Here is a 14069-nt window from a genome sequence, read left to right as displayed (position 1 = left end):
ACAAATTTCAATTTTTTTACACAAATACTTTGAGAATTTAAAGTGATTTATGTAAAGTTTCAAGTTGCAAGGTGTTTTATAAATAAAAATTTTTATTAAAGATACAAACAAAGTAATGATACAAATAAAATGAAACTTTTATTTACAGAATAATTAATTTCAATATTGCAATGAAATTTTATATGAATAACGTTGAATATTTAAAATATTTATATATAAAAAGTGGAAATTTTTGTCATTATTTCTTGATTACATTTCTATTAAAGCATACTTCTACTCATTTATTTAAATAATTTTTGATCCAAGTTTTAAAACTAATCTCTTTTGTCAATTTTCAAACGCGATTTAAAATAATTTGTAAATACTTCATAATTTTTTCATTAAATATAAATATTATAAAAATAAGTTTAATACATCCTTAATACTGACAGGAATGACGCAAGAGGTGGCCGCGATCGATATTGTCTAACACGTTCCATACATAATAATAGAATAGAATATAATCCTGATTACATTTTTAAACAGTAAGAGTAAGCCAAATATTATTTCAGGCCTAACAAAATCCGCATATTAAAACAATGCATATGTCATAACGCTGTCACGTGTCGATAATAATTTTTTATTAAATGACAGTTACAGCGTCAATTGTAGTTGATGGAAAATAACTAGCTGTACTTTAATCCGTAACACTAGGATTGCTATTAATATGAGACGTATTCATTAAAACATGAAGTCATGTTTGAGAGAGCGACGCGAAATTACATTGATCTCTTATTCATGTATTCATGTTGTCACAGCTCAGTAGTTTACAAGCCACATGCGGCAGCTGGTGAACGTATCGAATATCTTTGTCACGTGAGACCAATTATCCGAACGATCCTTCGGGACACGAAAATTATTATGTCCATTATGCAACGATACCGGAGGCGCGCCGCGACAAAAGTAGAATTCGAACGAGCGACAGAAGTGGAATAACCGGTGAGCCACTTTATCGTAATTTACATATCTGTCTGTTAAAAAAAAGTTTTTTTTATCACGCACATATTTTATTGCAGTGACACGGAGAGACTCCAGTTTCGTTCGGATACAGATCTGACAAATCATTTTGTTGGATCATCAATGTAGGACACTTAAACATGATACTGTCAAAATTTTTCATCTTCCAGCAAACCAATTTGAATTATCTTATATAACACTTTTTATGGCTCAAAACAAAATTTGAATCTTAAAAATTATAAAAAAATTTTTTTTTTCAGATCTGCATCTGATCAAATTTTATAGATTTGCCAGCAAAAACCGCGTTCATTCCGCGCGGTAAATTCCGCATTGTTCGCGTATGTAAACTCGCAAGAATTCCGCGAAGTCGACGCGGTGCAATATGCCGTTCCAGGTATCCATCCCGGGATTAATTTCATAATTAAGTACCGCGGGATTTGCCGGCGCTGATAAGGCACGCCAGTCGAATAATCCCGCCAAGAGTGACGCGATCGCATCATGGCGTACCGCGGGCGATCAGTCACGCGGAATCGGCCGCCGCGGCCGTCGGCGTTGCGTCACGTCGCGGCGCGTCGTTGCGCGTCGTTGCACGTTCGTGAATCGCCACGAAGGTTGCTCGTCGTCGATGCAACGCGCGATGTCTCGGTGTCTCATCCATCGGTGCTTCGCAATCGTCTTTTTCCTTCGTCGATCGGTGACACCCGACGACCTCCGCCGTGCGCGCGGGAGCGCGCTAATCAGTCACGTGATCGTGAACACCTCTCGCCAGCGCAGTTCCAGCCGCGCGCGGATGACGCTTGCGTCTCGCGTTCGAGGATCGCGGTGTCGAGATTCTCGGAAAGTCACAGGACCTCGTGTCTTATCCGCGTTATCGGCCCCCGCGCGATAAATGCCGTGCCGTGTCGTGTGTCGAGCCGAGCACCGATTCTCTCCTCGCCCGCAGTACGTTTCTACCGCGGGAGGCTGCCGCTTCGCGTCTGTCGCTTCGCGAAAATCTCGCGGAAGTTTCTCTCTGCGCCGAGCCTGCGTCTTATTCTAAATAATGACAAAATAAACGCGTCTGGCCGCGTTTAATTCGTCGCGGGACGCTCCTGTAAATCCCGCGAAGTTATCATATCATTTTTCATCACTGAACTGTAATTATCACGGAGACGTGTGTAGAAAAATTATATATATATATATATATATGTGTGTGTCACTACTCAAAAATATTTGCTCACTCTGATTTCTTCTGATTTTTTTTTTTTTATGTTTCAGTTTTGTTCTGATTTTGTTAGATCCTTTTTATATACGTAGAATGCAAAATTTGATTTGTTAAATTTGTTATTTAACTTCAATATTTAGGATTAAGAAAAATTGGAATTTCCCCTTTTTGAAGTAATATTTCAGTCTTCATAATTTTTTCTCCATCGTCGGAGATAAAGTGTCTCATTATTAATCTTAAATAATCTGTTATTACAAATTTTTAAGAGTAATTTCGTCACACCGACGAATCAAAAGTATAAGTTAAAGTAATTACGCGCGTAATTAATTAAGTGATATCTATATTTTTTAATATTATAGAATAATTTCTGCTTAAAATGTATTATTTTTTTAGAATTTCTGTTATTCGATCAAAAAAACGGAGCAAAATCTCCTTGATTGGTGACGTACGTATGAAAATGATTAAATGATTAAATAGTAGCAGAGAAAAATGTTTTATTTATACTCGAATTATGTGGAATCAAAGTTTTCCTCAACTCCGACAAGTTTGTGCTGTTAACTGGGGAGGATCCAGTTGAGATCTCGATCGGCGATTCCGAGTGGGCCGATTTATCGCGCGCGCGTTTCGCCTGTCACGCGAGAAAGTTTTCGGCGCAGCCGGTTTTGCATCGCGAAACGTGCACTTTTTGCGTATCGCCAGTGACAAGGTCGGCCGCGCCGGTAGGAGAAAGTGTCTCGCGAAGCTTTGAGCGTTTCCGTGCGAGGGATTTAAGACACGCGAAGCAACGACGTTTCTCGATTCCGTCTCGCTCTTCGAGAGAAATAAAATAAAGCCTCGACCGTGCCCGGCGTTGATATATATATATATATATATATATATATTTAATTAATTAGCCGAAGGATGTTACTTGACCTACCAAAGATATTTTTGCCATTTTAGCAGCTTGATATCTCTAGCGGAGTCTAGTTGTGTAAAAGATAAGAGTAAATAAGAAAAGATGTCGTGCCGTCTATTACGGAAAATGACGAAGTAAACTGTGACCGTGGATTACCACGTTTCATTTATATACGGACTTAATTAAGAGTGCTTTTATATGAAATTAGTTTATTTTTCCGCCTTTTTTTATAATTTAAGTGAATATTATACTTGGCGAGTGTATATATATATATATATATATATATATATATATATATATATATACTATTATACTGCCTCGTTTGAAATTACACGGTGGGAAAACACTTTTGCTGATAAATCTAAAAATTTGGGCGGATATAGATCTGAAAATAATTTTGTTGAATCATCAAAATTGTTATAAAATACTTAAACACGAAAATAACTTTTGATTCTTCTAGCAATTAATGTCATACATAACAATTTTAAAGATGCAATAAAGTTATTTTCAGATCTGTATCTGGCCAAACTTTTAGATTTGCCAGTCAAATTATTCTTTTCGTGTCGAGAGAGAGAGAGAGAGAGAGAGAGAGAGAGAGAGAGAGAGAGAGAGAGAGAGAGAGAGAATAAAATTAGCGAGAAGTCGTAAAAGACCACCGTTGTATTTTTTTGAGTTACTTGTTAATGCGAAAGTTTTGTTAAAACTCTGCGCTTGTAACCGGTGTCCACTAAAGTTTTAAAATTGTTTTACAATGCATTTTTAATATAGTTTCTTATTTATTTGTTATCGGAAAGAATTCGGCTATATCAGTCTTACTAAAACTTAGATTATTCATTTGTAATATAAATTAAATGAAATTTTACTACATATGCTTATGTCTATTATCATATGCATTTAACTATTACACAGAAAAAAATTAGTTTTAAATCAAGATAAATATTCTCATAAGCAAGAATATTGTAATCTTAAAAATTTTAATCTTGATTTGATTGAATTTGTATTTGATGCAAGTTTTACTTTCGCTCAACTCAACAGAAGCTTCTTTATAAAGATTATATTTCTTGCATTTGAATGAGAATATTTATATCTGCATTAATAGGAATTTAAGATTAAAATTTTGAAAGAAAGAAAATAGTATATAATAAATTTTATAAATAATATATAGTTTTATAATAAATTTTTTTCTAAGAAATTTCTAGGAAATTTTTTCTAAGAAAATTTTAATAATCTTGCTTATACACTGAGAAAAAAAATACTGAAACGAATATATCATGCTTTTTTAATTATCAAGATCTTTGTTTTATTAATAACGTTATTGAATTAACAAAATTACTTTCAATTAGACTAATGCTGTTGTAATGACGATTCAACAGCATTTTTTCTCAGTGTATATGAGAATATTATTAAAATTTTCTTAGAAAAAATTTCCTAGAAAAAAATAATGATTGATTTTTGATCAATTTTGTCTTGATTTAAGAGTAAGCTTTTTTTCCGTGTATAAATATTAATCCGACATATAGATAAACGCGAGCAAAATCTCGTGTGCTTCCCACCTATCCAATTACACCTCGCGCTGACTCCGCCGCGAACGGACACCTATTAATTAGCGGAAACGAAAGTGCAACGAATACTACACTAATTCGAATATACCATTTCACTGACGGTATAATCGGCCGACGCGAAATACTAAACGTGCGGACGATTTGGGTGACACAAGGAGGTAGTATCGGCTTTCCAGCGATTCCGGCTGGGGGAAAAAAAAAAAAAAAAAAAAAGTCGAGAGACGCAATGACGAAGAGGTCGACTTGAAGATGTCGACGGCTCCGACTTGAAGATGTCGATGGCGATGGAATTTGACATTCCGGTCATGATGGATTCGCAGTGGGAATACGCAGAGTACGAGCCGAGAAACATTCATATCTACGAGAAGGAATTTCGTGATTATGTCGTCTACTACGTCGCGCAAGGGGACTCGCAGCTATTCCCGAGCAGTTTGCAGCACAGCTCGAGTACAGGTACTTGGAAAAAACGCACGAGAACACACGGCGGAAAATGCATTTTAATGAATATACGAGACGCGGTATCGGAATATCCCGGGGGGGGGGGTGTGTCACGTGTTTTGCCCGCGCGAGATAAAAAAGCTTCGTCAACTTCGGCTCTTCTTACCGTAAATATTTTCGAAGGCGACCTCTCGATAACGTCTGCTTTCGTTTTTTTTTTTTTTTTTTTTTCCCCTTTCGACTTCCAAAAGTGTGAATTGTTTTATTTTCACCTTGTTAGCGAGCCCGAGAGAAATTATTTGCTCTATCGCTCGAAATGCATGCGGATAAGGCTGCGAATTATTTCGCTGTTTGAACGCTTTATTCAATTTATATTATGCAAATAGATGTTTTTTTTTTTTTTTTCGTATCTATAGAAAATTGTTTTTTATCATTTGCAATCGTTATTAATTTACAATAGTCGATCTCAATGAGGACATAATTAAAATCTGAAAGACTACAATCCACGTATCTCTTTTAAAATTTTTCTTTTATTATTTATTATAAAAGATTCAAATAGCGGTAAGTGATGTCTTTAGATTGACAGTTGTTTTTCAGCTGAAGATAGAAATGTATCGGAAAATTTGAGGAATGGAAATTTTCAGCGAGGCCATTTCAAGAAGCGGTTTCGAGTTACGTATGTTCCATTTCTGTCGACGTTCGTTTCGATAAATATATCAATTAATTTTATACACGTATGAATTGAAATTACACTTGTGCCATCTGCGACGTGTGCGAGATGAAATAAGCAAATCTGTAAAAGTGTCAAGTCCACGCGTCGCGCCGTTCTGCCGGCTAAAATAACGTTTCCGCAGTCGTCGTCCCGTCGTGCTTATTGCGCAATGGCGTGAATTGAATGCCAGTTAAAATTGAGCAAAGTGTCTGAATCATTTATCGAAGGCCATGGAGGAGGAGAGAAAAACAAACCTTTCAGATTACTCGTCGCGTGATTCTTCGTTACTCTCGTCTACGTTTGCTCGTAGAACACAATAGAGAAAATCTATTATATCCCCTCGGCTGGGCGGTCGGCCGCGGAAAATAATAGCGAATGCGGCCGTTTATTATATATGAGTGGTCTGGCATTGGCGCTTTTAATAACGCATATAATTATATCATCCATATACAATCATCATATCATATATGTACATTATAATAAATGTACATACTGAAGAATAATCCGGAGTTTAGCTTTCGAAATAATATTATTCGATATCTGATATTTTATTCAGAACTTCCTACATTTTAATGTTTAATTAACCGAAATGATTGATATTATATATACAACAAACTAATATAATAAAATATGTATCCGTAGATTGATATGTCGCTGCTATCGTAATTTTACTCAGGTACGCTGATGTTAGATATTTGTAATTAAATTAAAAAAAAAATCACGCCGTTAGTAAAAAAATATATTTAAACGAATATATATATATTAAAAAAAATGTTATTTATTTTAAATTGTATTTTAATCTTTTTGACGATAGCAATCGTGGTAGCCTTCGAAGGCATTAAAAGATATGTTTTTAATTAGAGGAGGAATATTAGTTAGCGCTCGTCTTCGCGTGAGATATATTCTATTAAGGCAGTTTCACAACAGGAATATTACGCCTCTCGTCGCCTCTCGATCGTTCATTTTCTTCGACTCGTGTGCGATGCCACCACCGATCACGAATCGAACGAATGTTTAAATTGACAATGATTAACCGCGTTTGTCGCGGCAGCTTCAACCCTTTGACTTTTGCGTGAGCCGTCACGTGCCTGCTGCTTCGTTTATCATCAAGTCGCTTGTGCATTTGCCACGGTGCAGCTGATTGCACTGGCGGTGAGTAATGCAGTCGGGTAGGCGGGTTGCGGTTGAAATTAAATTTAACCGTTACTTATCGCTGCGAATGTTCAACACTTCACGTATCGGCGGTTATTTTCTCTCTCTCTTTTTTTTCTTTTTTTTTTTTTTTTTTTTTTTTCCAAGAGCGTGGATATAACGACGATCCATTTTGCTTCGCAAAGGTTACTCGACGAAAATTCGACGTTAAATTATCCTCGCTGAAGAAACATTATACTTAGGATAACGGTATCGGATGTATATCTCTTTCATGCTGCATCTTGTCGGAGCGAAGTTCGCTTCTTGCATTCTGTATCGCTGTCCGTATCATTCTACGCGGAGTGAACAGTTTTGTTAAAATATCTAAAAATTTAGGCGAGATATACAAATTTGAAGATAATTCTGTTAAGTCAAATAATTATGTAAGGGTCTGCTAACAATGGAGCAAATATTAGGAGTAAATATTAAATATTAAATTTTGGAAATAAAAAATTTGCAATATTTGCAATAAAAATGAATATAAATGAGTATAAAATATAGTCATATCTTATACTTACTTATATTCATTGTGTTACGTTACGTTTAATTTTTATTCTGAATTTTTATTTCTAAAATTTAATATCTATTCCTATTTCTAATATTTTGTTTTCATTGTGCGCAGGATCTAAGACGTTTAAGCATGATGATGAAATAATGCATAAACTTTTAATATTTTAGCAATTAATTTAAACATCCTATATCATTATTTTGACAACCGAACAAAATTATTTTCAGATCTGTATCTAGTCAAATTTTTCGATATTTCAGCAAATTTGTTCTTTTCGTCGCGTGTGCGATTATATTATAATAGATGTTATATGTAAAAAAATATATATATAATATAACATGATATATAATAATATTAATATATAATGATAATCTAATCTAATATATAATGATATATATTATCTCTACGGCTTATCGCAAAGTTACCTGGTTCTACTGAAAAAGCGGAAGAATCGAGAACATTTGCTGTATCTCCTCTTCGGTATCTCTCTAGACTCTCGAGACTTGGAACTCGAGAATCCTGCGCGAGAGTAATCTAAATTACAATTTTTTTTTTCATCGTTTGCACAAATAAGATCAAATAAAATAATCGCGAGATATTTATAGTGATAGAGAAGAAGATGTTCGCGCAGTGATCTTAGACAAGTCGAGAAATAAAAACGCGCATATATTTACATCAGCGGCACTCTCTGTTTATCAACATACGGCCGTTCGGGGAAAAAGTAACTGTGACTGTGAATCCGTTTTTCTTTTCTGCACAGATTCCGATAACGAGAGCAAAGATGGCTCCACGGCGCAGGAGAAGAAGCACGGCCGTGTCTCGCAGCCCATCAATACCATTGCCTACACGGTAAGCGCGACTGCATGCATTCTAATTGAGCGCATATTAAGCTACAGCTCGGCGATGCACTTGCACGATTCCAATCGGGTGTCGGGACAAGACGATTAGGTGTCAAGGAGAGCGATTATGTAACCTTTGTTCGAATAACGCATAAATATATATCCGTTATCCTTTCCCGGATGCCTGAGCGCGTGGCGTAACGTGATTTTTTTTTACTGTGGCTTCAAAGGGAGACAAGGGAGACAAAATCGAGGATTCAAAGGAATTTTGAGGCTTCACGATCACAAAGATTTTTCAACGTTTTACAACGTCTCCATGAAAGAGAAGCGATTAAATATTTGTGATAAAAGTGCCAAGCTAGGATGGAAACTTAACGATTGTAGGAATAGAAAATGTGTTGGCAAATGATAATTAGCATAAATTTTTACGAAGAACGCTATCTCCGTTACGTAAGCTAAAAAAATTCTCTAGCACGGTACTTTTTTTTTTCAAACCGTTATACGGCTACGAAGATAATGACGCGATTTTCTCAAAATTTTACATATTTTTACAATAAAATAATTTACAATGAATTCACTGTTTCTGAAGAAATACTTTTTCTGAGTAAACATATACAAGGTCCTTTGGTGAGTCGAAGTTAAAGTCCGAAAATGCGTTGTTTTCAAGTTATCCCCATTTTTACGTTGAAATTTGAAGCTTTCGAATTTTTTTCTCAAAATTGGAGGAAGATATGGGTTTTTATGAATTTTATAACATAATTAAAGTCAAATAAATGCGGACTGCTCTCCCAATCATCTCCCGAGCGATTAATCTCTATTTTTGAAATATCCTGCAATAAAGTTTAGCTTTAAGGGAAATCGCACGCGTAATTCCGTGTTTATCGAAACCGAGAAATTAAGGCCAGGAATTGAGAATCGGAAGAATTTGCCGAAGAGGAGTCGACAAGCTCAGTAACGGTGGGATAATGATTAACCGCGCGCATTACCGACACTTCGGTTCGACGGCGTGCGCATGCGCACGTATCTCTCGATGCGAGACACTTTGGCATGAATTCCAATTACTTCGCCGTGGGTCTGAGAGCCGGTTCTCGCAGACCCTCGTTTACGAAATAGTTTTCTCCCTGGTGAGTCGCGGCGAAAGGCCGCCGCGTGTTCGCAAAGACCGCGGACATCCGCGGACTCCCGGAACTTCGGCGGCACGGGAGGGGCGTGAGGAAAGAGGGGAGGGGGGGCGAGTTACTCGTGCGCATCGCTGGGATTCTAGAACGGCGCGTATGCAAAGATCGCGATCTCGGGACGGCACGCGTCCGTTGAGGAGCAACTTGTGCCGAATGATGCGGATTCTGTTCCTCGGATTCTGTACCACTTCTAACGTCTCTGATGTTTTTGATACTTCCTCGGCCTTCCTTCATAGATAAGAAGAAATTTTAAAAGCAGCTTCTGCATTAAACAGCTCCGATTATCTCGTTCTTTATTTTTCTGATGAAAAAAAAAAATAAGCTCATATATAATTAATTATATATAAGAAATATACGTGGCATAATCACGCGATATAAACGGGGTGTTTATTTCCTGGAAAAATCTAGAAAGTTTCAAGGAATTCTCAAGGAATTATTTTACTATTAAAAATCAAGGAATATAATGGAATTTTATTGTAATTTAGAAAAATTTTTGAAATTTTTTTATCTTTAAATTTAAATGTTGTATTTTTCAGAAAACATTTTTTGATAAATTTGTTTTTATAACGCAAACTCTGTCACTAATCTTTCAATTATTCAAATTAATGATCAGTACATGACTCCGTGTACATCGTTTTTATAAAAAAAATCCAATATCTTTTTAAAATTTAAGCAAAGATTAAGTCAAAAATTAATAATTCCAATAGAAGCTTTTCTTTGCGATTAAATAAATGTAACGTAATAATACATATTTATTTCAAAGTTGCATTTAAGAATTCTTTAATTTAAGGTACCTGGAAAATTCAAAAATTTTTTTACATTTTAATACATAGCCTGATAAATAGAAACGTAATTTGATAACAGAGAAAAAAATTTTCTTTTTTCTTTATATTTTTTTCCCCGTCTTTTTTTCATTTACGATAACTGCGTTTATTTTATATCATGTTACATAATCATTATAAAGTGATCGTCGATTTCGTACGTGTATACAGGCCTCGAGGGAAATTTCTCGATCGAGCAGTGCTCTGGGAAGAAAGGCATCCTTCTCTTTCTTTCTTCTAACCCTAACTTGTTCCTAATGCGATGCTTGTGAAAGGCTCGCTCCGGGGAGCGGAAGACCGCCGCGACATTTACCCGATGGAAATAGAGGAAATAGAGTTGTTGCACAAGCTACATTTCCGGGTTCCCTCCGGAGCAAGGCGAAGATTCGCGAGAGTTCAAACTAGTCTTGATATCATCAGTTTCATTCTGTCCCCTTCCTACAAGTTTAAGTTCTGTCCCCTTCCTTAAACTTTGAATTGAAGTTTTGCCTAGCGGTGGACGAAAGATTATTATTAATTATTATATAATCTATTATTATATAATCGAAATTAAGTTAAAGAATTATTAATAACATTTCGATAAATTTAAAAAAATATTGCTAATTATCATATCTCCAACAGTCACGTACATAATCAAGTGAATAAATACAATTCTATGAATATACTTTTTATCTCGGTTCATTCGACCTGTCGATTCGATATGATTTAATCTTTCAAGTACAATTAATTGCATTTTACATCGACAAAATAAATTATGATATTGCTTATAATAAATTTAATTGAAAATTATTCATCAAAGAAGACGGAGGGAAGAAATCATTCATCTTAAAATTTAGAGGAGAAGATTTAATATTAATTTCTAAACGATTTGCCAGGAATTGAATTCAAGATAACTGGAAATTAATGATTTTCATCGTTGTATGTGCAACATCGGTAATGCATTTTCGCAATCCACGTAATGTTAATCCGTTGATGGGTCGTCGCCCCTTCGTCAGTTCCGGCAGCTGCTGGCGTTATCCCGTTTAGCGGCAGCGAAATCACTATGGCCGTGACGTAATCCCCGTGTCCTGATAATCACGGTGGTCTGCAATTCCTGCTGTATTAGAGAGCCCGGCTTATGTCGCCCGTTTCGGCTTCCTTTCACCCCGTTGATCGATTAACGTCTCGTAATCTGACTGAATTTCTCTCATCTTCCTCGCGCTCGCAACCTCGACGATGCTCGCTGCAATCGCGCGCAATTGAACAACAACAATTTCCAAGTTTACGTCATTTTATCACTTTTTCAGACGGCGATATCTAAGATCTGTTTGCCTTTGCGTTAAACGTTATCGTAACTCTAAGTCGATACAAAGAACATTAATTAGCAGGGAAATTAGTTGTGAAGAAATTAAAGAGTTTGTAGAAACCCATTTTGCCCTGCCCTTCCGTTTAACTTATTAAAGTATTTAAGCAAATTTTCCTAGTTGAAAGTTATATAACTGTTTTTAACTGAAATTTCTTAATCAAAATTGTCTCAGGTGACTTGGCACCTCGAGAAACACCAAAATGATTTTTATTAAGTTAGCGTTTCAATTTTTCCAAAATATAGCCAACAGCATTTTGGCATTTCCCAACGAATTTCGGATAAAACCTTGAAAGTTTTAGTTATCACAAACAAAAGTGCATCAGCATCAGATTCAAATCGATTCAAATTAACAAAACAAAAGCGTCGCACTTAATTTTCGGATTTTATTGACAAAAATAATATCATTATAAATTTTGACTTTGTTAATAAGACCTTAGCTTTAATTGCACTTATTGAAAAAAAAAAAATTCGTTTTTATCCGTTGAATACGTAGAAGTGTGATTCTGAAAGCTGTGCAATCTTCCTACGCGAACATTAGCAGATGCAAAAGAGTGACGAGTTTGAGAGCGGGCAACACAGAGGCTCTCTCTTGCGAGATCATCTTTTATGATCTAGCAGCGGTGATTTCGCTCAATGAAAATGAAGATGAAGATTATAAAGCCGCACACTAAAAGACGCGGAAGCCGAAACAATAGGCATCGCACTCGTTTTCCCGCTCTTCTTCTCGACTCTGGAAAACATCCTTCCTTTATCCCGCTTCTGCCGTCGTTCTTTTTTCTTCGCTCTCCTTGCCAGTCTCATCACCGCGATTCTCGCTTTCTGTCCCGTTTTAATTCGATTCCAGTTTTAATCTCTCTTTCCCTCTTCTCGTTGTCGCCCACGCGTCTAATCTCTGTCGGTGGAATGGCTGTTCTTTTTCTCGTTCGGCCGCACCACTAATGGGACGCGAATGAGAAGAGGGAAAGGGAGGAGTCTTGAGCTGCTTTCTAATCACTCATCTAATCTCGATCGTTCTATATTTATCCGGAATGAAAGACGTTGAAAATACTAAGGCGAAAGCGATGTCCTCGATCTGTGTCGCATTATTTGAAAATATAATTTATTAAACGGGAAACGTTTTTTGGCACTTAAATAACCAAAAATATTATAACAGATATCGATTAAATACGTCCGATATTATGATATAAATTTTTAATCGATAGTTTTTTCAGTTATAAACAATATTGCCATCCAATCGCTTAGGACATTTTTTGTTTTCCTTTTGTTTTTGACAGGTCAATAAAAAGTTATTATCGTCTGAAATGAGTCACCCTTTTTTTTTTGAACTGACATGAAATTTATAAAACATAAGCGTTCTGTTTATATTTTTATTATCTCGTTTGATAAGAATTGCTACTTGATAAATATTGCTCACTGATTTGAATTGTATCATTCAAGTTTTTGATCATTTCTTATTACAAACTTTTAAGCAATGCTATGAAAAGAATGTTATATATTAAATTCAAAGATAAATTTGAAAAAAATAAAAGTAAATATTATTTTTTTTGTTTAAATGATTTTAATTATTCTAAAAATATGACAAAATTGTTACTTTTAGTTACTATTTTAATGCCTACTTTTAGAAAATGTAATTTTCTATTTTTATATTTTATATTTTATATGTATTTTATATTATTTTTTATATTTTTATATATTATTATTTATTTTTTTCTGTTAAAAACCAACAATCACTATTTCACTTTTTTTTTATGCCTGGACGACAATGTTGAATATAAATGAATTATTGAAATGAAAATTATAACAGATGACAAAGTCTTGTTTTAGAATAATTTTAGATAAAGTGAGTGAATATGAATGAATGTTGTAGTAAGTGAATTTATTAAGAATAAGTATTGAATATATTAAAAATATATAACAAAATATTAAAATTATTGCAAAAAAATGAAATGTTTTTGAAAATTACGTAACAAAAATTACGTACCTAAAACTCGTCGATGAAAGCAGTAATGAAAACAAGGCGACGTACATAATATGTATTTAAAAAATGTATACTTGTGGAATACTGTGAAAGTAATCGCTTAAGTTTAATCGTTTCGAGAAGGAAGAGCTCCAAGTTCCAAGGTCTAACTTTGCTGAAAAAAATGATAATGGCAAAGCAAGATTTCTGTGTCGCGGCGCCTAATGGAATTACGAGAGCGCTGGGAGAAGCGGTAGACAACGCGCAATTGGAGAGAGAGTTGAAGTGTCGCGAAATAATTAACGAATTTCCCGGTGGGACATGTTTTAAGCGTCGGAAACCCTATTTTCTGCCGATGTTCGTGGGAAATGGCGGACCTACCAACGGTGAGATTACCGTCCGCTCGCGTAAAGACGAGCTTTT

At 35.4% G+C, this 14069-nt stretch overlaps 1 protein-coding gene across 13 annotated transcripts in view; it reads left to right on the top strand.

Moving 5' to 3' along the window:
• Positions 1-14069, top strand: part of mtd (TLD domain-containing protein mustard) — a 147895-nt gene that overhangs the window by 92884 nt on the left and 40942 nt on the right. For 12 of the 13 annotated variants that reach the window (XM_089078479.1, XM_089078477.1, XM_089078475.1 and 9 more), the window contains one exon: positions 8267-8355. In XM_089078479.1, the coding sequence (XP_088934605.1) occupies positions 8267-8355 (89 nt within the window). Of the gene's footprint in view, positions 1-4933; positions 5111-8266; positions 8356-14069 lie in introns of those variants that run through there. The other variant, XM_089078478.1, reaches the window with a different exon arrangement.

This window comes from Pogonomyrmex barbatus, unplaced genomic scaffold, assembly GCF_055798465.1.
Source record: "Pogonomyrmex barbatus isolate J1 unplaced genomic scaffold, ASM5579846v1 scaffold23, whole genome shotgun sequence".
Classification (NCBI taxonomy): domain Eukaryota; kingdom Metazoa; phylum Arthropoda; class Insecta; order Hymenoptera; family Formicidae; genus Pogonomyrmex; species Pogonomyrmex barbatus.
The sequence above is the reverse complement of the archived record's forward strand: the minus strand, read 5'-3'. Positions and strand labels throughout refer to the sequence as shown.